The sequence below is a fragment of the Panthera tigris genome, chromosome C2, assembly GCF_018350195.1.
Source record: "Panthera tigris isolate Pti1 chromosome C2, P.tigris_Pti1_mat1.1, whole genome shotgun sequence".
NCBI classification, from domain to species: Eukaryota; Metazoa; Chordata; class Mammalia; order Carnivora; family Felidae; genus Panthera; species Panthera tigris.
Window position 1 is genome coordinate 81,977,581 of NC_056668.1, and position 24,416 is coordinate 82,001,996.

Below are 24,416 nucleotides of genomic sequence, written 5' to 3' on the forward strand. Positions count from 1 at the left end.
TAAAGTGGGGTAGGGGGTCTTCCCCAGCCCCCAGTAGTCAGGGTCGGGGCAGCCACCTCTAGGCTGATGTCACAGCAGGCCTTCAGCCAGAGCCTGAGTCTGTTTTCATTCCTGCCCTGTGAGAGGGGAATAATTAATGAGAAACAGAGAGGGACAGGGAGGGGAAGTGGAGGGACAGAGCTCTTGCCTGTCAGACCTGTGCCCCCACCCCCAAGCTGGAACCCTATGCATTCCTGGACTGTGCTCCTACCGATGCCTTCAGTGCCTGGGACCCAGCTCTCCTCTCTCCTCTTCCCTCTCTGAAAAAGGAAAGCTTAGGTAGCCGTTGCCCATGTGTGCAGAGCCCTCTCCTTGTGGGGAGAGTGTCAATTTGAAGTGACCCAGGAAGGGCCCGGGTGTGCCATAGAGGTGCAGCACTTCTAGGTTCCCCTGGGCCCTCTTCCAAGGTATCCTGCTAGAGTGGGAAGAACCCAGAATAGTGGATAGGTTAGATCCAATTCAGATCTTGGCTTTGCCGTTGACTGGCTCTGGGACCTCAGGCAACCCATGTAATCTTTCTGAGCTCTTCTGTAGAAATGGGGATAGAACGCATCACACGTACTCAGAAATGCCTGTGGACAAATGTGCCTTGAGGCAGGGAAGAGGTAGAGCAGAGGGCTACAGAAGTGGTGACAGATAGGGTGCCCAAGGAACACTGCGGAGCTGTAGAACTGCTGGGACCAGGTGCCCACGACCGGCCCTCTGGGCTATGAGAAGTAAATGGCCGAGCTGGGGATGAATTATGAGGAAGGGAAGGCTTAGTCAATGGCATATGTCTACGACCCTGTTTCTTCCTCATCCTCTGAGTTAGAATGGTCTCTGTGCCCCTAGACTGCCCTGCTCATACAAGCCCCAAGACTTTTGCACAGACTGTTTCCTTCTCCCTTCCTGCTAACTGCTAATAGCCTCTAAGGCTTAATTTAGGTCCCCTTTTCAAGCACCCTTCTTTGACAGAATTCCCAGCCTGAGTCCCTTCCTTACAGTTCCTGGTGCTTACCTAGCTGCGGCACTTACTGTACCACATTGCGTCAGCTGATTTATCTATCGGTGATCCCCTCTGAGCTGTGTGCACCTCCAAGGAATAGGAGCTATAGCTGGTTCACCTCTGTATCCCCAACTCCATACACTGGGACTGGCATACAGAAGGGTCCAACTGAATAAATGAATGAGTGAGGGAGGGAGTGAATGAAGATATGCTCAGGGTCAGATACCAAAAGGTTAAAAGGACTTGGAGGGCAATGGGGGCCCCAGCTCCCTCTCCTGGGCACCAGATAACTGGTTAAAGGACCCTCAGCCTTGCCCAAGACTAGCTCAGGTCTCTAGAGCTGTGATTTGGTCCCACATCCATTAACATTTACCTTGACTTGTAATTTTATCCATTTCTTGGTATGACTATGTGAATAGCATCCATGTTCCTATTAGACTGAGCTCTTTGAAGCAGTGGCTATCTCTATTTTTGCTCATCACAAATTCCTAGTACCCAGCAAAGCACCTGACACATAGTAGACATCCAGTAAACTTCACCTGAAGAATGAGTGAATATTGGGGAGGAGCCCCCCACTCTAAGCCAGATCCCAGATCAGTGTGCTAAGGGAATAGATGCAGAAACCACATTCCCTCCACAACTTGCTGGATTCTCTACCTCTTAATGGACTTTTGCACTCTTGTTGCCTTCAAACCATCCAAGCCCCAACAGTCCTATCCCAGGAAGTGGGCCGGGGCCTGGGCTTGGCCTGCAGGAAAATGTCTAGCACCCTCTGCATGGAAAGGGGATGGTGGATTTCCCCAAGTGCCTTGATTTATTTGGCTCCTGCTATGCGTCAAGCACTATTCAGCATTTTCCTATTTTTTCCTATAAGTTATTTACACTTCATACTAATAAAAATATTAGCTGCAATTTTTGAGTACTTCCTATGATCTTGGCACATACTTTACATTCATTAACTGACTTAATATTTGTAACAGTCTCATGAAGTAGGAATGATTACTATACCTTTATACAGATGAGAGCATTGAAGCACAGAGAAGTCAACCTGCCCAAGGTCACAGACTAGGAAGCTGGGCCTTGACCCCAGGTCTGCCTAGACTCTAAATCTGCAGCCCTTCCCACTACACTACCCCAGTCCCCCCAGATTTCCAGTTTCTAATCCAGGGTCTGGCCACTCAGGCTTAGATCTAAGGGCTGCTGTCCAGGTCCTTCTCCCTGGAGCCACCCCTGTTGGAGGGAGATACTGCTTAGAGCCGTTTACTTTCCCTACCCGTCCATACTCTTGAGTTTAGGTCATGTGAGGCTGTAACTGCCCCTCTGGGGCAGATGGGATAAGAGAGGTGTGCCAGAGTGCCTCTCCCCCAGCCTCAATACTCCCTCCTCCCACTGGCTTCCCTTTTTAAGCACTAACTTGGGAGATCTAATTTTCTGCCCCCAGGAGTGTGTAATTAACTAAGACTGGGCAGAATAAGACCGCACTACCTCTCATTCCTTTTCTGTCCCCAGAAAAGACAGACCCCTCCTGAATACCCTCATTCTTTCTCTCCCCTAACCACGCCCCACCCCTCCCTGCATCACTACTCAGAGGTCTTGAGGACTCAACCCAAACCCCAGGGAGATACAGGTTAGCTGGGTTAGGCCTCCCAGGTAGGAATGCACCAGAGCAGGGCCTTCAAGGAGGGGTCCGCTTTAGTGCTTTGTGGTCTTTGCATCCCTTCCCCCACCTCTTCTCAGTCACGGAAGCTCTAGCCGCGTGTAGGTTGGGTAGTTGGGACAGAGGGTCTTATAACTGAGGACGTGTGAACCTGAATAAAGGAGGTGACTTAGACACATGGTGTGGGTATGGCTTGGGTAAGTGTAGGGTGTCCCTGTCTGCTGTTTCAGTGGTTAAGTGAAAGGAGAGAGGTGGGCATGCAAGGGAGTACAAATCTGAACACACATGGAGGGAGGTATGTGCGATGAGCTGCATAGGGCACATCCAACAGAATGCCTTACGTACCCCGGACTTCTGGAGTCAAGACGTCCCTCGACATCCCTAGAAATCTTCGGCCTGGGGTGCACACACCAAGTGCCCTCTCTGTGGGGCTCCTGGCCCCCAGTTCCTCCGGTGGCGCTCTACGTCCACCATCCCGCCCTCCTTGCGGACCCAGTAGGGGGCGATATCTTACCTCTCCGGGTGGAGCCCCCATCCCAGGCTCCCGCTAAGACTATTAAAGTGACGGGTAGGGCGCTGAGGGAGTCAGTCCAGGAGACATGAGCCACGGGCCCTTCCTCACCTCGGAGCCTCAGGAGCAGGAAGTGGACACTTGAGCAGGCGCTTGGAGGGCCCCTCCCCTTTATCTGTACCCTCAGTCCGGGAATGCGGCGCGGGGTGTGCAGGACGCCACTCCGCACCGCGTCCCCTCCCCTGGCCGCCCGAGACACCTCGCGCTGTTGACAGCTCTGGCGCCCGGGTCTAAGGCGACCTGGGGGGGCGGGGGGCGGGAGGGGAGCGCACCGTCCCCGTCACCCCCCACCCTCGGCAGTCCCCAGCCAGGGAAGGAGGGTTCCGCGGATGAGCTCGGTGCCCACCCACCTCCCGACCCTGGGGGACGCGGAGGACAGAGCCTGACCGGGCGCCCCTCCCCCGGACCAGCCACTGCAGCGCGGCGCTCGGCTCCGTGGGGGGAATACTAAGGAGCGGGCGCGGCGGGAGCAGCGGAGCGCGGGAGCGCGCGGCGGAGGGGCTGGAGCGGGCGGGGAGCCCGCACCGCGAGCCGCCCGCCGCCCGCTCCCCTGCGCCTGCTCTCAGCTCGCTGGCCCGCCCGACTCCGAGGGCCTGCTCCCCTGCGCCTGAAGTAGCTACCCCTTGCCTCCCCGTCCGCAGCAGCGCCAACCCCGGACTACCTCCCCCACTGAGAACTCTGCCCTGCCAGGAAATGTCCGGGAGATGTGTGGGGCCCGCGGCGCGTGAACCCGGCTTTGTCCACGCCCCTCCCCCTACCGGGTCCAGCCAAGACTCTGATTTAGGGAATGCGGGTACCTTGGAAACCTGTTCCACGCCCTGCAGAGGTTTACTGCCAGAGTGTCCCTCCTGACACTGGGAAAAACGACTGCACTTGCCTCCCTCCAACCTGTGTGTTTCTGCATCCAAGGGGCCTCTGAGCGCCGCCCCCCCACAATTTCTCCTTTGACATTTCCAGAAGCTGTTTTCCTAATCCTCTCCCTGGTTCTTGTTATTTATCCTCTGAACCTTTCAAGTGTGCAGGCAGTCTCTGGGTGGGAATCCCAGCCCCAGGACTCACTTACTGGCTCAGCGACTTTGGGCAAGTTACTTAACCTCTCCCTTTCCTCCTCTGTAAAAAAGAGATAAAAATACTTCCTTCCTTGGCTGGTTGTTGTGAGATTAAATAAAGATCCATGTATAAATGGAGCATTTTAGCCCGGTGCCTGGAGCATAGTAAGCGCTCAGTAAAGAGTACACACACTTCCGGTCTGATGCTTGTTGAAAGGAGCTAGCCTCTGCATCTCAACACCAGTGGCCTCTTGAGCCCTTTGTCCAAGACCACGTGACCTTGGGAGCTGACCAACCCCTTCCACCCTCCACTCCCTCAAAGACAATGGGTGTGAAAGGGCTCTGTCACACCATGCGGACTCCAGCATCTGCCCTGGCCCCAGGAACACCTGGGCCTGAGAAGGCAGGAAGTCAGGAGCAGTTTGCTTTCTACTGTTACCACCCACTTCCAAGAAGTTAGATGCAATAAGGCCAAAGCACAAAAAAGAAGGTGAGCCTGGCTAGGCCCAAAACTGGTCTCCCAATGACTCCAGAGAATTCTGAAGAGGGCTGGCGCTGAGGGACTGTGAACCTGAGGTCATGAGAGAATCCCGCCTCAGGAGGTGCAAAGAGAAGGGGCAAGAGAATCATCTTATTGCCTTTATTCCGCTGTCGGCCCAGCTGGCCCCACTGCAGGGCACAGGGCCAATCTTTTACACACTCACCCATGCTCTCTGTGCGGGTCCGTGCATGCACAGACACACACACACACACACACACACACACAAACACACTCACATACACACCCAAACTCTGGCTCTGAGAGTCAGTCTCTGGGGGGCAAGGGGCTACTCCTCAGCCTGCCCCTGCCTGCCCTTTTATGACAGCACCAAGGGCGGGGGTGGGGCAAGGCCCTCAGCCCCCAGAACAAGTCCCTGTGCAAACTGGAGGTGCCAGCTGGCTTCAGGATGGGGTGTCACATTTCCCCATTCCTGGAGTCCCCTCCTCCAGTTCCTGAGGGAGGGACTGCTCTCTGCCTACCTGGGGGGCCAGACCCCTGCCAGGGCTGGGCCCTATAGAACCCAGGCTTATCCTCCACCTGACCCTGCCAGGACCTTCAGCACTGAAGAACAGCAAAGTCTGAGGTGGTGGATATCCCCCACTGGAGAGCAGGAAGGCCTGGGCCCTGAGGGGCTTGGGGAGGGGTCATCACCCCCTCTCCTAATCCATCTTCAATATGAAGAGGTTTGGGACACACTTCCTGGGGAGGGAGCACAGGCTTGTAGGAGAAGTCCCAGCTTGGGCCTTCCCCAAACTTCCATCTTCTGGGCCACAGCCTAAGGCCAGGCATCCAAAAGTCCAAAAGTCCAGCCGGCTGGTCAGAGTCCCTGCACAGTCCTTGGGGGAGTACCCACCCCGTGGGAGTCAGGTGTCAGACCTGCACGGGCAGTGTCTGGTTCATCTGCAGCCGCATGTCCTGGATACTGCTAAGGATCTTCTTCTGGTGGCCAGCCAAGGTGACCCCAATCCGCAGCAGGTCTCTGCAGATGGACCAAGGGCAGGGTCAGTCCCTCCCCTCCTGCCCACCACTCTGGGCCCTGCACAGGTCCCCCTGCCCTACCCCACCAAATCCGAGGCACACTCACTCTGCGGTCATCTGAGCTACCAGGTCAAAGGATGCAAACCCTGCGCTGACAAAGCTCTCCTTGTACCGCCCCATCTTGATGGCATCTAGCCAGTCACCAACTGTCGTGAAGGTCGTGTAATCCGGGACCGTGCGGTCTAGGAGGGGCTGTGACATGCTGTGGGGAAAAGAGAGAGACTTGGTGAATCCTGACGGCAAGGGAAGCAGGGGTAGGACTGCTGCCTCAAAAGCAGAGTGGGAAAAGAGGCAGAAATACTGACCCAGACTGGGCACTGGCGATGACCTTGAGGCTGGCAGCATTTCGGATGAGTTTGTCCAGGGTGTTGACGATCTGGGAGAATTTGGGCCTGAGGTTCCGGTCCCGTACCCAGCAGTCCAGCATGAGCTGGTGCAGTGCCGTGGGGCAGTCCATGGGTGGGGGCAGCCGGTAATCCTGCTCTACAGCATTGATGACCTGAACAGAGAATAGGGAAACCTGGCGTGAGCCGCCGTTTTGCCCCACAAGGGCTCCCACCCACCTGACCACTCTGGCTGGCCCCACTCACATCCTGGTTGCTCATGTCCCAGTAGGGTCGCTCTCCATAGCTCATGACCTCCCACATGACGATTCCATAGCTCCAGACATCACTAGCAGAGGTGAACTTCCGATAGGCTATGGCCTCTGGGGCAGTCCAGCGGATGGGGATCTTCCCGCCCTGGTGGGGGGGGCACACGCCCTTCACCCTATGACTCGGGGCTGGTCCCCAGCCCCGAGCCCCTGCCTGGTTGGCCCCGCCCCCGGTCTCCCTCCCAGCTGCTTCCTGTACCAGGGAGCTGGTGTAGGTAGGATCAGAAGGATCGTCCTCCAGGAAGCGGGAGAGGCCGAAGTCTGAGACTTTGCAGACCAAGTTGCTGTTGACAAGAATGTTGCGGGCAGCCAGGTCTCGGTGCACGTAGTTCATCTCAGACAGGTATTTCATGCCAGCGGCAATGCCCCGCAACATGCCCACCAGCTGGATGACTGTGAACTGTCCGTCGTTGAGCTAGAGGCAACACACAGGCTCAGGTGGGCCCACCACTTCCCTGCTGGCCCGGGGCGTGCCCAACTGTGTGTATACAACATCCCAGGAAACCCCAGTGAGGATCCAAATAGCTACGACCACTCTCATTTTACAAACAAGGTAGCTCAAACGCAGAGAGATTAAGTAAAGCCTGAGGTCACACAGGCGGTAGCGGAAGGAGTCAGGATGAGAACTTTGGTCTTTCTGGCTCTGAGGCCCTGGCTGCTTCCCTGCACCATGCCACCTCGGTGAATATTTGCAGACTTGAAGAGGGTAGGGTCTGTCTAACCTTGTGGGAGGGTATGGTCTGCCCAACCCAGCTCTCTGGGGGAGGGGAGGGAGTTGAGAGAGCTGCCTCTTACCCGGAGGAAGGAGTCCAGGGCACAGTTCTCCATGAACTCGGTGAGAATCATGACTGGCCGACTTTTAGTGACCACGCCCTCTAGCCGGATTATGTTGGGGTGGTCAAACTGACCCATGATGGAGGCCTCACTTAGGAAGTCCCGCCGCTGCCTCTCCGTGTAGCCCACCTTCAGCGTCTTGATGGCCACAAACACCTCCCTGCGGCCTGGCTGTTTTAGGCGACCCCGACACACTTCCCCAAATTCCCCTGCAGGGCAAAGGGCACAAGTAGGAAGTGACTTCTGGGTTTGGCCCTGTCCCCAGTGCATGCCGGTCCCTCCCCAGGGTAACCCCAGCCTCTCCTCCCCACTGTGCCCCAGGGGGACTCACCAGCTCCAATCACTTCCTCGATCTTGACACAGGACACATCGATTTCCTTGGCAAATTCCCGCACCGCCTCATTAGGGTCCTCGTAGGTAAAAGGGTCAATATAAACCTTCATTCCAGGAGCAACTAGAGGAAAGAAAAGTGGGCATGAGGGACTTTGGGCTAGGGCTGGGGACAGTGAGGGAACTCTTCAGGCTGCACCCTCAGGCCCAGGGTACTGCCCCATGCTCTCCCCCTGATGGGAGCACATTTTTCACTCTCCCTACTAAGTCTGCTCCATATTCCTCTCTGCTGGAGTCCCATTTGGGCCCCTCCCCACCATCCCCTCCGTGGGAATCAGTGACCATAAAAGTTAGACACCGAGGAACTTATTCTTCTTTCTCTCTCATCTCTCATCATGTCAAAACCTCTCTCAGATTCATTCTTCCCCTCATTCCCACTGCCCCTGACCTTATCCAGACCTTCAACACTCAGACTCTTGCAATAGTCTCCCAGCTGGGCTCTCTGCCTCTGGACTTTTCCCACCAATCTATCCAGCATACCTGTCTTCCTAAAACAATACTCGCATTGTATTACTCCGAAGCTTGAGAGCCTTTCGGATTACCTATGGTGGAGTCAAGTCCAAACTCCTCTGCCTGCCTTTCACGACCCTCTGACGACTGGCCACAACTACCCAGCCTTGCTCCCTGGCAGCTGTCAAACCAGTCTTCTCACTGCCCCCACAGTCGGGCACTCTCCCCACCCCACCCACTGCCTTCCAGAGGCTCCTCTAGCCAGGAATGCTCTCTCCCACCTGTCTAAACCCTGCTCAACCCGCCTGGCGTAGCTCAGCCCAAGGCCACCTCCTCCAGGAAGGCTTCCTCTTTTCTGAGCTCTTACAGGTAACAGGAACACCCAACTTAACACTTAATTGTTCTTTCCTTTTTTTCCTGTGTGTACGATTCTTGTCTTTCTCATAGGATTAACTGCCTTTGAGGAGAGGGGTCACTTCTCATTCACCTCTGGGGCTAGCAGGAGTGAGGCAGGGGCTCAGGAAACAGCCCTTGAGTGGAAGCAGGAGGGGCTGTCCAGGATAGAAGTACAATGGACGAAACCCCAGGCAGGGAAGAGGGTATCTCCCAGCCCTGCAGGGACCAAGGGAATGTTGGGGGCTGGGGGAGGAAACAGGGTGAAGAGACAAACTCACTGTATTGTTGTAGCTTCTCTGTGTACTCCGAATCAGAGCTGTGCCGCTGCTTCCTGGAGGGGGCGGGATGGAGGTGAGGCCTGAGACAAGTCCAAGAGCTCCCTTCGTTCAGGGAACCCTCGGGCTCACAAGAGGGGCAGGGTGCACAGGGGACGGCCCGGTGTCTGGTCCCACAGTCAGTGGTAACAGCAGCCACTGGGTCTCCGGGTAAGGGGCTTGGTGGACTTGGTCCCCCAGGGGATCTGCCGGGGAAAAGGCAGGGGACAGTATGAGGACATGGGCGTGAACTAGAGAGGGCCTTGCCAGCAAGGAGAGCCTGGGCCCACCAAGGGCCTCTGTGGCATGTGGGCTCTATGGTGCCAAAGGGAAGCTCTTGCCAGCCCATGGGAGCAACTCGGGCCTGAGAGTACCTGAGGCAGACAACAGCAATGACCACGACAGCCACCACGAAGACAAGTCCAGCTGTGGCAGAACCCACAATGAGGGGAAGTTGCTCCTGGAGCTGCTGGGCACCAGAGCCTGGAGACCAGGAGGGGACTGGTAAGTGGGGGGATGGAAAGTATTAGGTGAGTGGGAGCAGGCACAGTGGGCTACGTACCTCTCTCACTTGTGGTCTCAAACTCAGCAGGACGGCTGTACTGCCCGTAGCCAGCTACGGTGCGGGCACGGACCTGGACCACATAGCGGGCATCAGGCCGCAGCCCGTCCAGCTGCACGGAGTTCTTCTGGCTGGTCACCGTAGAGGCAATGCCCTCACTCTGCAACACCAGGAGGAATGAGGCACCTCAGTGGGTCCTGAGGCTCATCAGCCCCCGCCAGCCCTGGGCCTACCTGTGGCTGCCTCAGTACCTGAGACCTGGCTCCCAAGGGCCCCTGACCCTATCTGGGGGTAATCTTCTCACCCCAAGGCATCCTCCTGCCCCTCAGGGCTCTGACCTTCTCAAAGTACTTCATCTCATAGTCCAGGATGACTCCGTTGGGCCGCTCTGGGGGTGCCCAGGACAAGGTCAGGCTGCTACCTGAGCTGCTGTGCAGATGTAGAGTAGGCACTTCAGATGGGGCTATGGGAAGAGACAGGGCAGGGGCTCACAATGGGCTCCTTGGGCCCTGGCATCCTTCCCAAGGACCCAGTTCCCATGGGACCCCTGGTGGTCCACTGACAAGCCCTGGGCAACCTAAGCTCTGTGTGGGAGAAAATGACCCAGGCCCTACCCTCCCGTGTCCCCTCCTCACCAGCCTGGTTGGTGGTGATATTCACAGCCGCATAGCGGGGGGGCAGAGGGCTCTTGCCCGAGACGCCATTGACTGCCTGCACTTCAAAGGTGTAGCGCGTGTGGGCCAGCAGATGGCTGATGTGGACCCGGCGCTCTGTCAGGCCCAGCTGCCGAGGCACAAACTCCACATTGTCATCACAGCGAGAGCAGGTTGAGGCACCCGTGGCCCCAGGGCCCCCACGGCACTTCTTGCAAATGACATTGTATAGGAGGTCATCCCGGCCACCCAGGTCCCGGGGTTCGCTCCACTCAAGGATCAGCGAGGTCTCATTCACGTTGGAGATCACACCCCGAGGAGGGGATGGCACCGCTGGAGGGAAGGTGGAGGGAGAGGGCAGTGAGCTTGGGCCACAGCACCACCCTTCCACCCAGAGTTCCTGCATACTACAAGCTGCTTCCCACCTCCTTGCCTTGGTCTCTGCTCTAATAAGCAGAATATCTCTCCTACACTTCTTCACTGGGAAGACTGTAGTTAGCCTTTAAGGCCCAACTTGAGGTGTCACCTCCTCTTGGAAGCCTTCCTTGATTCTTCCTCCTCCTGTCCTCTGCACTCCCGTAACACAATTCCTGGGCATCCTTCCAGCCCAGCACTTAACACATTATATGGTCATTATCTGTTTTCACATGTGCTTCTCCCACCAGGTGGCAAGCTCCTGTAGGACTGTGACTGTATCTTATTTTCCGCCACATTCCTGGCCGCCTGGCACAATGGCTGGCACCAAAGGCCGCAGCAGGGAGAAGGCAGGACACTAGGCTGCCCCAGGGATATGAGGCCAACGGTTAGCACTGGGCCAAGAGAACGGCAGTTCTACACAGCACAAGGAGCAAGGGACTAGAAGTCCCAGGGACTCCTGATGCCTGGCTAGGAGCTAGTAGGCATTTGTTCAATGTTGGTGGAAAGGCTGAGCCAGCTGACCTGGATTCTGGCTCAGGGCCAGTCACTGTTTCCAGGCCCAAGCCTCAGTTTCCCTATCTGGAAAACGGATATGCATGGCAACTGTTTAGGCCCCTAAACAGAAGGCCCTGGGCAGGAGAGAGCAAGGCCGGGAGTTCACTCACTGGTACAGGCACTGTCTGCAGAGTCCGAATCTGCACGGTAGAAGTTATTGTGGCACGTGCAGATGCTGGCAGCTGGAGAGGTGGTGCGGCTGTTGGGGGGGCAGGGGAGGCAGGGCCCCTCTCCCTGCTTTGCCTTGTAACTCCCAGGGGGACAGGCTGCGGGGGAGAAGAGGAGGGACATGCTCTTCAGATCCGTGAGAATCTGGCCCTCCCCCAGCACAGGACTTGGCCCCTCTACCTCCTAGACTGTGGGGGCCACACTGGGATTGCCTAACTCCAGTGCAGCTACAAAAGGCCCTTTTGCCCTGTGGAAACCCCACGTCAGCGGATTCCTCCCCGCCCCGGCCCCCCACCCCTACCCTGGGGCCTCATGGGCGAAGACGTCAGGCCTATCACCTGGGCAGCCTGGGCTTGTTGAGGCAGGGAAGAGAGAGAGAAGGAAGAGGAGGGGTGGGGAAGAGACCACTGGCAAGCCGGCAGCACCCTACTCTGCCAGGATGCTCCCGCCCCTCCTTGAAGCTGGAGGAAAATCACTCCTAGGATCCTCGTGGCCACCCCAGAACAGCCCCGCTCACAGGACCAGTCTCTCTCCCCACCCACCAGGAGCCAGGCAGCAGCTCCTTTCTGCCTTGGGCACGGGTGGGGGCCGAAGAGGAGTAAGAATAGAAGACAGCAGGCAGGAAGGCTGGGGTCACCGGGAGTTCAGAGGCCCCAAAGCAGCCACAAAAGGCATCCCTGGCCCCAAAGTGAGCCCAGGGATGGGTGCCTGAACATCCCTTCGACTCTGCTTCCTCTCCTGCCATCTATGTTTGGGCCCCTGGACCTGGGCTGTGGGATTCCGCATATCTATGACAGCCATATAATTTATTATTCAAATTGGAATATTTTGGGGGTGAAAAGGTCCGCTAGTAATAATCATGTTATAAGGAGCATAAGCCAGGCCTGCCCCGGACACTCAAAAGCATGTGGCCACTCTATCCCTATATGACTACCTCTGGGGAGGTCATCTAGAATATGGAATGCCCAGAGTTGGGGCTATGTCCTTCTCTGGGGTTTAATCTCCCCTCACTAAGGTGATATTCCACCCAAGCTCTTTTGAGCCAGTGGGGGAGGGGGCAGATGCCAGGCCAGGCTGGTTGCTATGGGAACCAGCATATATTTCCTGTCAGGGACCTGGAGAGTGTTAGCCCCTCTTCAGGCTGTCAGGCTCATCACCCCCACCCCCTTTCTCCACTTAGGAAGAGGAAGTCTGGGGCAGGTTCCCATAGAGAAGTGGAGAGGAGCCGGGCAAGGCACTATTCACCTTGCCATGACAACACCCAACACTGGGTTTTCCAGCCAGGCTGGGGCCCCAGCCCCCTCATACCTAGGGCTGTGCTAAGAGCCAGCTCCCACCCCTCGGAGCTATAGGCTGCAAGCACCAGGGCAGAGGGGTTAGAAGACAAAGCCCTTGGCATCTTGTCCTGCATGGTAGAGCGTGGACGAGGCTGTGGCCCCAGCTCCCACATTCCCAGCTATGATGCCTTGAGTACAATTGTTCTCTGAGCCTCAGTTTCCTTATTAGCAAAATAGGGGAGATAACTGGAATCTACCTTACAGGACTGTGATGACACTCAAATGAGAACCCTTCGTGAATGGGTTTTATAGCTGGAAGTCTAGGACACTGTAAGGTCTTAAGAGTCTTGGCAAGCCACTACAGACAAGTCTCCTAACCTCCTCCTGTATGAAATAAGGACAAGAGAATCCCTGTCGCCCATGCATCCCAGGGCTCCTGAGAGCCAAGGCTGACACTTACGTGGTACTTGTGTCACCACGTGCCAGGTACTGTTCCAAGAGCTTCACATGCATTGACTTGCTTAAGCCCACTACAAGTCTATAAAGCAATCATCATTATTGTCCCCATCTTGTACATGAAGAAACCAAGGTTCCAAGAGTTAAGTAACTTGCTCAAGGTCCCACAGGTGCTGACAGAGTGAGGACTCAGACTTCAGGGACCGGGCCCCTGACCGCTATGCTATCTATACTGCCTCAAGGTAAAAGGGACAAGCATGAGGTACCCACAGCCCCTGTCCCCACAGCTCTGGGGATCATCTAGTACTTCCAAGGTGAAGTGTCTACCTGGGGCCAAACAAAGTATCTCTGCTGGCTTCCTGACTCTCTGACCAGCTGCCTCCTTATCAAGGATTCTCCATGTTTCTCCACCTCTGTCTTGAGTTCTATTCTTTCTCTTATTATTCTAGTATGTCTCCTCATTTTCGCTCATCTCCCCCCTTGCACCACATGCTATGCACCTGATACCCCTCTTCCCTTTCTTCCATCCACCTCAGACCTGAAGCCAGACCTCCTTGACTGGCAGGTAGGAAGTAGCAGGTAGGAGGCAGTACGTGGCTTTGGCCCAAGTCCTCCCCTCCTCCCCCAGACCAGTCCCCACTCACGGCGGCACTGGGACTCCTTGGCAGCTGGCTCATGGCCGGTGGCACAGGTGCAGGCTCCCACAGGCACCATCCACTCCCCATCGCCATTGCAGTAGAGCTTGAGTGGCACTGACACCTCCACAGCATTAGCGATGCAGGTGCCAGGGGCAATGACCAGAGAAGTGGGCTCGGCCCCCGTGAGGGTCTCGGGAAAAAGGGCAAAGCCTGCGGTGGTGGATGCACACTTCTTGTAGAAGGCACGCACAGAGATGAGCGACATGCAGGCACCTTGGTCCTGGAAGGCCAAGTAGAAACCGGCCTTGGAGAGCGGCCCAAAGCTTCGCACCTTGGTGTTGACACGGCCAGCATCAAGCCGCGAGAAGCTCTCATCGGGAGCAATGGTGTCCACCTTCACGTAGGGGTTCTCCATCCAGAAGGGGGAGGAAGCCGAGGCCACATCGCTGTCAGCCTCATAGTAGAAGAGGTTGAAGGTCTCTTTACAGGAGCCAGGGATGTTGGGGATGCTGTTGCAGTCACGCACGGTAAACTTGAGCTCCACGTAGACCCGCTGCACGTCTCGCCGCCAGATGAACCCCGTGCGGAGCCAGTTGTTCTGGCTTGACTCTCGCACGTTACACACCTGGTACGTGCGGATGGGGTTCATGGCCTCATCGTAGCCACTCACCTCTTCCCACTGTGCACAGACCAAGTGAAAAAGACGGAATGAGCACCAACATTTGCCAGGTGCTTACCACATGCCCAGATCTGTATTCACTTCACAGAGATGCTTCTGTGGTGTAGTGGCTGAGCACGCAGACTACATGGGTTCCAATCCCAGTTCTTGTTGTGTGACTATGGGTTAAGTCACTTAACCTCCTTGTACCATCGTTTTCCCATCAGCAACATGGCGAGAATAAGGAATAAGGGAGTTTAAACGAATAAAGAACTCAGAACAGAGCGATTGGTAAGTACTACAGGAGTATTAGCGATAATATTTGTTATCTTTACGCCTCCGTTTCGTTGTCTGTAAAATGAGGCTGGGATTGGATGTAAACGAGGTGGTAGGGAATCAAGTCAGTTTAACATATATAATGGATTTGTAACAATGTCCAATACAGGGCAATCACAATCACGTTTAACCTTCACAACAACTCCATGAGAAGGTACATCGGTTGTCCTCACTCTCCAGAAGAGGAAGCCAAGACCCTCAAAGGGAGAGACTTGCCCAAGGTCACACAGTTTGGCCTGGTGAATGAGGGCCTGTGGTGTCATCCCACCCCAGCGTTACAGAGCTTAGTGCAGTTGTGTAGGCTACGTAGGGAGGTTTTTGTTTGTTTGTTTGTTCTTGAAGTTTATTTACTTATTTTTGAGAGAGAGAGGGAGAGCACAAGCAGGGAGGGGCAGAGAGAGAGGGAGACACAGAATCCTAAGCAGGCGCCAGGCTCTGAGCTGTTGGCACAGAGCCTGACGCGGGGCTCGAACTCACGAACTGTGAGATCATGACCTGAGCTGACGTCAGACGCTTAACCAACTGAGCCACCCAGGTGCCCCTAGGGAGGTTAATGAGGGTATTTTAGAAATGTCAGAACTACAGGAATTTAACAGTGAAGAAATGGAAGCCCAGAAAGGTAAACTGCCTTGCTAAAATCACAAAGCAAGTTAGAGATCTGGAACCAAAGTTTCTGGTCCCCAAGCCAGTGCCCTACCCAGGGACCCAGGAAGGAGGGAGATGGTTGGAGAAGACACACAAAGAGCAGTCATGCAGGGAAGGGATGGGGGTAGGCTAAAGGCAGGCTGAGGGGCGCGCAGAGGGAGAATGGGACAAAGGTGGTGTGTATGGGGAGGGGGACACAGGCAGGCTGAAGGCTGAGAGGGTGTGAAACACCCATAGGCAAAGAAGGAAGGTGACAGAAGCAGAGGATAGGAATGGCGAAGGAGGTGAACCTGATGAAGGAGGTGAACCTGATAGGCAGGGGCAGCCCTTCTCCGGCCCTGGTGAGGCGAGGGGAATGGCCGCCGGAGTAGGGAGTGGCCTAACTGGCAACCAACACTGAGGGGAGATGGTGGGGGAGGCTTACCCCACTTTCTGGATGAGATGTCCATGCCAATTCAGAAGTCACCCATTTTGTGTCCATGAGGGTCTCTGGGGAGCAACAGAAGAACAAAGGTCAGAGGCCATGCTCAGGATGGCGAGAAAGAGGCTGTTCAGGAAAGGCCAGGCCACTGGAGAATGATTCTCAGCAGGCACCGCCCCATCCCACCCCACCCCCAAGTCCTCTCGGCTACCCTGCCCTGGAGAAGACCCTGCAGCCATCTCCGGAAATGTCACAGCCCCAAAGAAGTCAGGTCGGGTTGGCCAGCGGGAGGCAGGTGTCTGCTGCTGACCCCAGGCAAGAGCTGGGGCCAGTTCACACACCTACAGGCTCTGCTAATCTCCACACAAAGGGGCGGCAGGCCCTTTATCCTGGAACAAAGGACCTTATGCTTCAGACCCTGCTGCCCAGGCCTCCCCTGACTCCATTCCCAACACAAAGGCCCAGTGCCACACATGCCCAGGGGAAGGGGAGGGCAGTTATGGGAGCAGAGCCTGCTCCCACCCAACCTCCCACTCAATCTCCTCTAGGGGATGGGGCAGGAATGCTCTTTGAGGGCGGAGTGAGGGCCAGCAAGACCCAGACCAGCTCCCTGCAAGCTAGTTCAGTTCTTCCTACCATCCTCAGATAAATAAAGGTGCTGTGGGTGCACCTCTTTTACAGGTGAGAACGCTTGAGGCCCAGATAAAGTTTCTATGTGGCCTGAGGCAAAACTGCTAGGACTTGGGGTGAAATGTCACTCAAACGCAGGTCTGAGTCCACAACTAACCCCTTAACCAGGGCACTCTGAGTGCAGTGTGAAGGGGAGAACAGGGAAAGGAGGAATAGAGAAAGCCGAGAAAGCTCCTATGTATCCTTTAAATCCTGCTCAAACTGTCACCTCCTCCAGGAAGCCTTCCCTGGACCCCCAAATCAAGGTTAGATGTCTTCCTCTGTGCATCCAGGACCAGGGGCTTTGTCACAGCACCGATCCTGTTCCAAGCTTCCACTTCTTATCTGTCTCCCCCTGCTCAGCCAAAGGGGGGGCCCATTTAGGTTTCCAACATAAACTCACTGCCCTAGGAATCGGGTTCTGGATTCTGGCTCTCTGAGAGGAAAGATGCCAACTCCTTCCTTCTAGCCTGGGAGACAGGGCAGCCAGCAGTCCTCCCCTCTGCCCTGAGCTGGAGGGGGCAGGTCAGGGCTGCCCAGGAGGAGAAAGCCCCGAACCCCACAGGTTCCAGGCTTGCGGCCGGCACTGGTTTCCTGCAGTCTGGGTCTGAGCTGAGGATGGTGCATGAGGCAGCTGTGGCCCCAGACCCTCATGTAAGACACAGGGGGAGTGAGGCTCCCTCGTCTTCCACCAGAGGAGACCGGTCCCTGGAGGGCCTGGCTGCAGGGTGAGCTCTCCCAGCCTCATCGTCGGTGGCCTGATGGGCCCTTCTGGCAGACAGACAGATAGACACAGACATTTGGCAGGGGGGTAGGGGAGGGAAGGAGAGATGGGCAGAAGCAGGGGCCCAGAAACAGGCTGGGAGAGAGGCAGTGGAGCAGGGGCCTTGCTGGGGTGGATGGCGAGAGGCTCGGATCTGGATAGAGCCGGCTGGCTAGGACCAGACAGTGGGGTGGCCAGCTGAGGACAGTGAGGTGGAGAGACAGGGAGGCCCAAAGAGACAGAGATAGAGAGGGAGGTTGCCAAGTGGCCTCTTCTCCAGACAGCAGCCCAGAGTATTCCTGTCCCTGGAGCCAGTGGAGCCAAGTGCGCCCCCTCCCCCCTCAAGCCAGCCAGCCAGCCAGCCAGTCCGCCTGCTTGTCTGCCCGCTGCCCGCCACCCGCCCGCCCGAGCAGGCAGGGGCTCCCACCGCTCCCTCGAGTTGCCTCCCTCCTCCCTCTCCCTCACTTCCTTCTGCTCAGCCTGTGCCAAACCCATCTGGAACTGTTTAAACCCAAATATTCAGCCCCCTCCCCCCTCCAGCCAGATTCCTCCACAGTTTAAAACAAGCCCTGTGCTGGCTCTGAGAGGAGGGAGGGGACGGTGGGGAGGGGGAGGGGTGGGGGGAGGCAGGGGTGGAGGGAGGCTCTTCATTTCTGTTTAATTTCTGGGGAGCGGGAGAGGGAGGGGGCGGGGATCGGCCCTTGGCCATCGCTCAGCCTTGGCCATCGCTCAATCTCGGCACATTTTTCCCATTAATGAGGAGAGGACTTGGATTTCGAGTCATGTGTGCCTGAGGAAGGGCTCCGGTCACCCTGGTGGGGAGGGGGCTTACTCTCTGGGGGAGGGGAGGGGCCTGCTCCCCTTCAGCAAGAGGGAGACCCTGAGGTGCCTGTGTCCCAGCCTCAGGAAGGGCATGGAGGAGGTCCCAGAATCCATCTGTCTGTGGCATTGGGAAGGACAGGCCCAACCCAACAGAGCCCACCTTTTCTCTGCTATGTGTGTGCCCCGCGTGCATGTGCATGTACACACGCTGAGGTAAAGGATATGAGATGCACAGGGTAAGGACAAAAGAGGACTGAGTGAGCAGTCGCCAAACTCCCCAGCTGGCGACCGCACCCCCATCCTCCTCTGCCCCCCATGTGGCTGCCGGAGGGAAACCAGAAGGTGGACAGGGCAGCCATTCTCGGATACGGGGCTCCATCAGGCTGGAAACCCCCCCACCAGCCCCTCAAAACCGAAAAGGGAAGGGGACAGCAGGCTTGGGGGCGTTCTGAGACTGGGGCTTCAATGCTCAGAAGGGAAGCCGCACCCCTTTCAGGTTTCCACAGGGCCACGGAGCACAGCCACGTGGCGGCAGCTGTGCGGCTCCTGCCTGTGCACAAATACACACACGCACGAACATTACCCAGTCCTCAGTGCCTGGGCTCATTCTCTGCCACTGGGGCCAAAGAATGGCAAGTCAACACATATGGTGGACAAAAACACACAAAGCCACAGCCGCCCACAAACATACACGCCGCTTCATACACGGCCTCGGCCTTTTTCAGACACACAGATGCATATGGTGCAAATAGATTAGCCTTCCTTAGGCATTCACACACAGTCTTTCCTACACACAGATCTGGCTTGCCTTAGGCAAAAACTTGCTCTTACAGTCTTCATATGTGCAGACTTCCAGAGACATATGTATATACAGAGGGCACGCACACCCAATAGTACATTCTCCTTACACACCCAACTGCACACGACTGCCGGCCACAAGTCACAGTCTTGAGTGTGGTCAAATGCAACCACAAACACCAGTTTGTTTCTCTCTACAGACTCAGTGACGTGCTCTTATGCAGTCACACACAACTAGCATCAGCTGCACACGCTGGTGCCCATTTGCACTGAAACAGGCCACAGGAGCCTGCAGACGCAGTACAAATATCAACATCTACCGTTTGTATAGAGCCTCAGAGGTGCATCCTCCATGCACGTGCAACACACACACGTGCGCGCGCGCGCACACACACACACACACACACACACACACACACAAACACACACACACACACACACTGCAAGCATGTTCTTTCCATGAGAGGAGTCTTCAGGTGGGGTGGAGGTAGGGCTAGGAGAGGGGCAGTGTCTGCTAAGAAAGCGGAGGTGCTAGGCCAGTCTTGGCCAGAGGTGCGGGGAAGAAGCAAGCCCCAGACCTGTTTCCTGGGGCCCTGGCCCAGGCCGAAGCAGTCACTGGTCCCGAGGCTGGGGGTGGGGCAGGGACATGAAGATGATTTTGGGTGTGGGTGGGTGTGGCCTCCCCAGGGACAGCCCCTGCCCAAGCAGCAGGCCATTTCCCTGCCAGTACAATGGCACTGACCCCAGCACTGAGCCCTTAGGGAGGGGGTGGCATCATGAAGAGACATAGCCCCAGGAGCTTCAGGCAATACTTCCACACACAAGTTGGGCACCCAGCAAGAGGAGAATATAATGGGCACCCAGACTATGTCTGAAGACCTCATTGGGTGGCCCTGGTGCAGAGGCACCAGCTGGAAGCCTGCCACTGCCCTGGTGAAGGGCCAAGTACACACAGCTTTATGGAGCTGCCAGACCCCACAGCACCCCAGGTTCCAGGTCATACAGAGCACACTGCTCCGTGTCAGTGAGACCCAGGAAATAAAAACAAAAAAACAAAAAAACAAAAAACCTCCAGAGATAAAAGCATAAAGCCCAAGCTCCAGATCAGGGACTTTGAGGTGACACAGAAGGTCACGCTTCTGGGCTGGCCCAGCACAGTGTGCAGGTGCAAGTGGACAGAGGAGTAGAGTCTGGACAAGAAGGTGCAAAGCCCTGGCTGCAAAGAGAGGGAGAAAACCCCATGCCAGCCCTGAGGTGGTCCCCCTTCTCCTTGCTGGGGTTCCCACCTCAAGTAACCAACCCAAGGGATCTGTCCGGTCTTCTTCCATCCTGTCCCTACCCTTTGTGTCAGTGTGTATATAAGCATGTACCAACATGCACAATCAGGGTGGTCAGCCTGTGGAGGAAGGGGACTTGGGGGGCTCCTGCTATGGGACCTAGAAGAGCCTAACTCACCCCAGGGCCGCCTCTCCCTTCCCCGCTCATGGCCCCTTGGCCTTCAAATCTGGGATGCAGGGGAGGGGAACATCTCAAAACAGAGAACACATTTTGTTTTCCATTCTTCCCCTCAGATCGTGGGGATTTATAATTAAATAAACCTGAAAGGGAGAAGGGAGGAAAAAGCACAGAGCAAGGAGCCCAGATGCCTCAGTGTTCACCCATGCCCCCCGCCCCAGTCCCTGCCTTGCCAGCCAGCCAGCCAGGATGGATGGACAGCTAGCCCTTCTGTGAGGCCTTTGAGCCCTTCCCTGGGATCCCAGCCACAGCAAGCCTGGCCAGGAGTCTGGGGGCAGGAGGTGATAGGAGATCCGGGGCCAGGGCAGCCCTTGGGGTAGGGGGCCTCTCTCACCCCATCAGGTGCCCAGCTGTACCCAGTCTCTTCTGTCCCGTCCCCCCCCCCCCACCTCCCCAGCTGCCCAATCCCGACAAACCAGTTTGACTCAGCACAACAGGCAGGGCTACAATTTTCAAACTATGCAGGCCTGGTGATTCAGTCTCTTCATGCTGTTTAATTAGTGTAAGGCCGGGTGGCGGAGGCCTTGCCCACGGCAGCTTAGGCTTTAGCTCCAAGCCGCTGAGGCCACAGAGACGGCAGTTGCAGCAGTTCTGGCTAAAGGGAAGGCAGTGACGAGCAAACTGGTTCCCCCGAATACCTGCCGCTGTCCTTCAGTGGCAGCTCTTAAGTGCCAGCTCATGACAAACAGGGATGGGGTGGGGGGCACCAGAGGCAACTCTACAAGTAAGAAACCACAGAAATGCCAGGCCTGTTGACCCCTCTCAGCTGGCACCTCCTCAGGGACCACTGCTGCTGCCTCTGACGGAGGGAGGGGTTCACACACTGTCTCTTGCCACCCGGGGACCAGGCGCACTGCAGTGGCTACTCAGCTAACACAGCCTGGCTGGGAGGGCGGCTGTCCCGTCCCCACCTCTCACATCTGGGAATGGTTTCTCTTTTCTCAAAAGGGTTGGCTCTCAGCAGACTTCTCCATGCTATCTGGGGTATTAAGTACCCTAACGCTCAGACACCCTTCCTCCTCTCATGCCCGTTCTGGGTCTGCTCACCTTCCTGGTCTGTTCACCTTCCGGTTCTTGGTACCGAAGGGGAGAATGATCTTGGCTCGGGGCACTGGGAAACATTACTCAAAAGGAGAGTGAGCAACAGGATGGCCCTGTTTCCCTATGACTGAGGGTAAATCTGAGGGCAATTTGTGTTGTGTTTAAGGGGGAGGTAAGCAATCAGAGGGCAAGGGGAGGGGTGTTTCTTTAACCAAGGAGAGGGGGCAAGGACCCTGGTTCCATCCTCAGGTAAAACCAATGAGGTCCTGGGATGCAGTCCTGGTGGACCCCAAGTGTGTAGGGAGGCAGAACAACCAGGTGCCAGACAGTACCTAACCAATGGAGCCATGAGGACACAGCACCCACAGCTCAGGACACCGGGCCTAAATATAACTCAGAGAGCCAAAAGGCTCCCCCTAGGCCCCGGGCAAACCAAATCCTGGCAAAGCCAAATGGAAAGCTGGAGCAGAGGCTAGATACCCTGCCCATAAAGCTTAGGAGTGGGGAGGGACCCACCTAACCCTCCCCGCTGGCCATAGCTCAGGACCACCAAGTCTCCCCATCTCACCCTTCCAGCTCTAGACAGGGCTGGGGGATGGGCGGGACGCAGGGACGGCTGTCCCCCACCTAGCTCTCTTCCCATCCCATCCCATCCCTCCCAGAGCTGAAGAGAGATGGAGGTGGGGAGACAACTTTCTCCCCAGACCAACCTTCCTGCCCCCATCACTCCTTCCTCTAAACTCCCTCCAGCAGGTAAGGCACACACCAGTTTCATTTCTGCCCCTCCTCATGGAGCAGATCCTAGAATAATAATAGTTAATCCCCGAATAATAATGGCTGTGTGCTAAGCACCCCACAACACGTTATGGACTCAGTCCATACCCACTCCAGGGATAGTGGGTACTATCACTATCCCATGTCACAGTGAGGGAGGACAGAGGGGTGGGTAGGCACACCTCCGAGTGTGGGTCTGAGCCCTGAAGCATCTCTCTTTCTCTTTGCGTAGTCCCGCACACACACTGAAAACCCTAAGGTCTGAGGTATGGCGAAAGTGAGGGAACAGGTAAAAGCCACACACCAAGGCACTGCTACGTCCTAGGGGCACCCCACACTGGCCTGGCCTCCTAGCCACCACCCACCTAGCCAGGGAGTAGTCCCAGGGATCCCACTTCACAGCTGAGCGGGGAGGGGGAACACGGCTGGGGCAGTGGCCCTGCTGCCCTCTGTTTCCTGTGCTGCTGCTGTTCATCAGTTCTCTGCCTCCTGGTCAGCCCCTCGGCTCTTTGGCTTGGAGGCCCAGATGCCAGCTCCCAGCAACGGCCTGCCTCTGAGGGTCCAGCTGATTGTGAGGGGTGAAAAGGGGGGAAAGGGGGAGGGAAAGAGGAATGGGGGAAGGACTGAGCCTCTTCAGGTAGCCCTTGCGCACCTGACCCAAACCACACCCCCTCCACCCCACTGCCAGCACAAGCACCCACCACACCTGACAACACGGGCCCTGCTCCTGGCACACACAGCCCCTAAGTGTGTGTCTGTGTCACCTCTCCTGGGCTAAGACACAGAGACACAGACCTGGGAACTCCAACAGGCTCCCTGGCTCACACCCTTGAGGCAATCAACAACAAAGCCCCACACTGGTTTCTCACGCCTGAGATCCTATCACACACATGTGGGCGCGACCTCACTGTGTCTGCTTGCATTTGCATGTGTCCACCCGTGTGAATCGGTCAGTCAGCACCAGTGGGCTCAGAGCTAAAAGGGGGTGGGGGCTCATAGGAACGTTTTTCCCCTAAAGAAAATCAAAAAGCACCAGAAGATGCCTTTCTTTCGGAACTGTGTTCTTTTTTCCTTCCAACCCTTACGGTTACTGTGAACATACGAACAGACCAACTTACACAGAATTCATATTTTTGTTCCTGTACTAAGAAAGTGACTAGATCTGTTGTTAAAGATACCAAAAATAAGTGCTCCAGTTTCCCCCAAATTTCTGTGGGTTCTTCCCTCCACATTAAGAAAGGTTTTTTTCTTCCCTCATTTAATGGCTCCAAAATTTTTGGAAACTCTGTGTGTGTGTGTCTATCCTGTATGACCAGCGTCAGTGGCTCTCTGTCCCCAAGGCTTGTGTCAAGTGGCCTATGTGTGAGCTCTCCCACCAGGGCCAACAGCATCCTGTTCACCCAAATACAGTCATCTGGAAGTTGGAGCTACCCCCTCAGCATCAGCACCGTCTGGGTAGTTCACACAGTCTATTGAGAAACTCAACCTTTTCCCACCGGCTAATGGGGCAAACCCCAGAACTTCAGGGGTTCAGTGGAGACCCAAGCACTCGGACGTCTTGCTAGAAGGCGGAGGGAGAGCCGCATAGCAGTGTGGATGGCCACTGCACACTGCACCTCGTGTGTAACTGGCGCTCCATAAACCATAAACAATAACAGGCCCCCGCCTCTCCACCCCCGCAGTCATCCCCTGACAAAGGGGTGTAGGCACTCACACCTCTCGCTCAACTCCAACGGGTTCCGAAACAACGCCGCCCCCCAACCCGGGAGTCCGCTTGGCCCCCACCCGCCACAACCCCGCGGCAGTCTCAGAGGCCCGGCCTCGCCTGGTGGGTCGCCCCCACTTCTTCGCCTCCCGCGGCCGCCGAGGGCCCCTCTTCTCTGCGGCGAGTGCGGAGTTCGCCCACAAGAGCTCGCAGCTGGGCCGTGACTTTCGGGGACGCTCCACCCCAGTCAAGCCGCCTGCGGTCCACAACTCGCCGACCGCGGGCCTCGGAGCCAGCTGGAGCCTCCAAGGCAGCTCCGGGGGCGTCCTCCCCACCCATCCTCCGGCCCCCGGAGCGGCGCGGGTGACGGAGCCTCCTCCGACGTGCGCCCAGCCCTCATCTGACCCACACCGTGGGTCCACTCTGGCCCAAGGGCGGGCGACCCCGGGCGCCGTAAGCCTTGGACGCACCCCCCGACGCAGCTCACCTTCCAGCGCCCGGCAGCCGGCGGGCAGCAGCAGCGGGAGCAGCAGCAGCGGAGGGAGCAGCGGCAGGAGCCCCGGCGGCGGCGGCGGCGGCGGCGGCGGCGGGCGGGCTCGGGCCATGGCCAGGGAGGGCTCCAGGAGC

At 56.6% G+C, this 24,416-nt stretch overlaps 1 protein-coding gene across 1 annotated transcript; it reads right to left on the bottom strand.

The window, feature by feature from the left end:
- Positions 1 to 4,945: 4,945 nt before the first annotated feature.
- EPHB3 (EPH receptor B3) lies at positions 4,946 to 24,394 on the bottom strand. Its single transcript, XM_042956653.1, has 16 exons — positions 24,277 to 24,394; positions 15,706 to 15,770; positions 13,649 to 14,321; positions 11,214 to 11,369; positions 10,114 to 10,464; positions 9,817 to 9,941; positions 9,479 to 9,638; positions 9,291 to 9,399; positions 8,881 to 8,933; positions 7,698 to 7,820; positions 7,328 to 7,575; positions 6,732 to 6,947; positions 6,471 to 6,620; positions 6,186 to 6,379; positions 5,927 to 6,082; positions 4,946 to 5,821 (listed from the first exon to the last, which is right to left on the bottom strand). The coding sequence occupies exons 1-16, from the start codon at positions 24,392 to 24,394 to the stop codon at positions 5,713 to 5,715; spliced, it is 3,006 nt and encodes a 1,001-aa protein (XP_042812587.1). The 3' UTR covers positions 4,946 to 5,712.
- Between the last annotated feature and the right edge of the window lie 22 nt (positions 24,395 to 24,416).

Excerpts from the sequence above, each read along its gene's own strand:
- EPHB3 (XM_042956653.1), bottom strand. The coding sequence starts at position 24,394 with ATGGCCCGAGCCCGCCCGCCGCCGCCGCCGCCGCCGCCGCCGCCGGGG. Across the intron at positions 9,400-9,478 it reads TGAGACCACAAGTGAGAGAG|GCTCTGGTGCCCAGCAGCTC; the intron begins GTACGTAGCCCA and ends CCTGGTCTCCAG. Across the intron at positions 7,821-8,880 it reads AGAGAAGCTACAACAATACA|TTGCTCCTGGAATGAAGGTT; the intron begins GTGAGTTTGTCT and ends TCTTTCCTCTAG.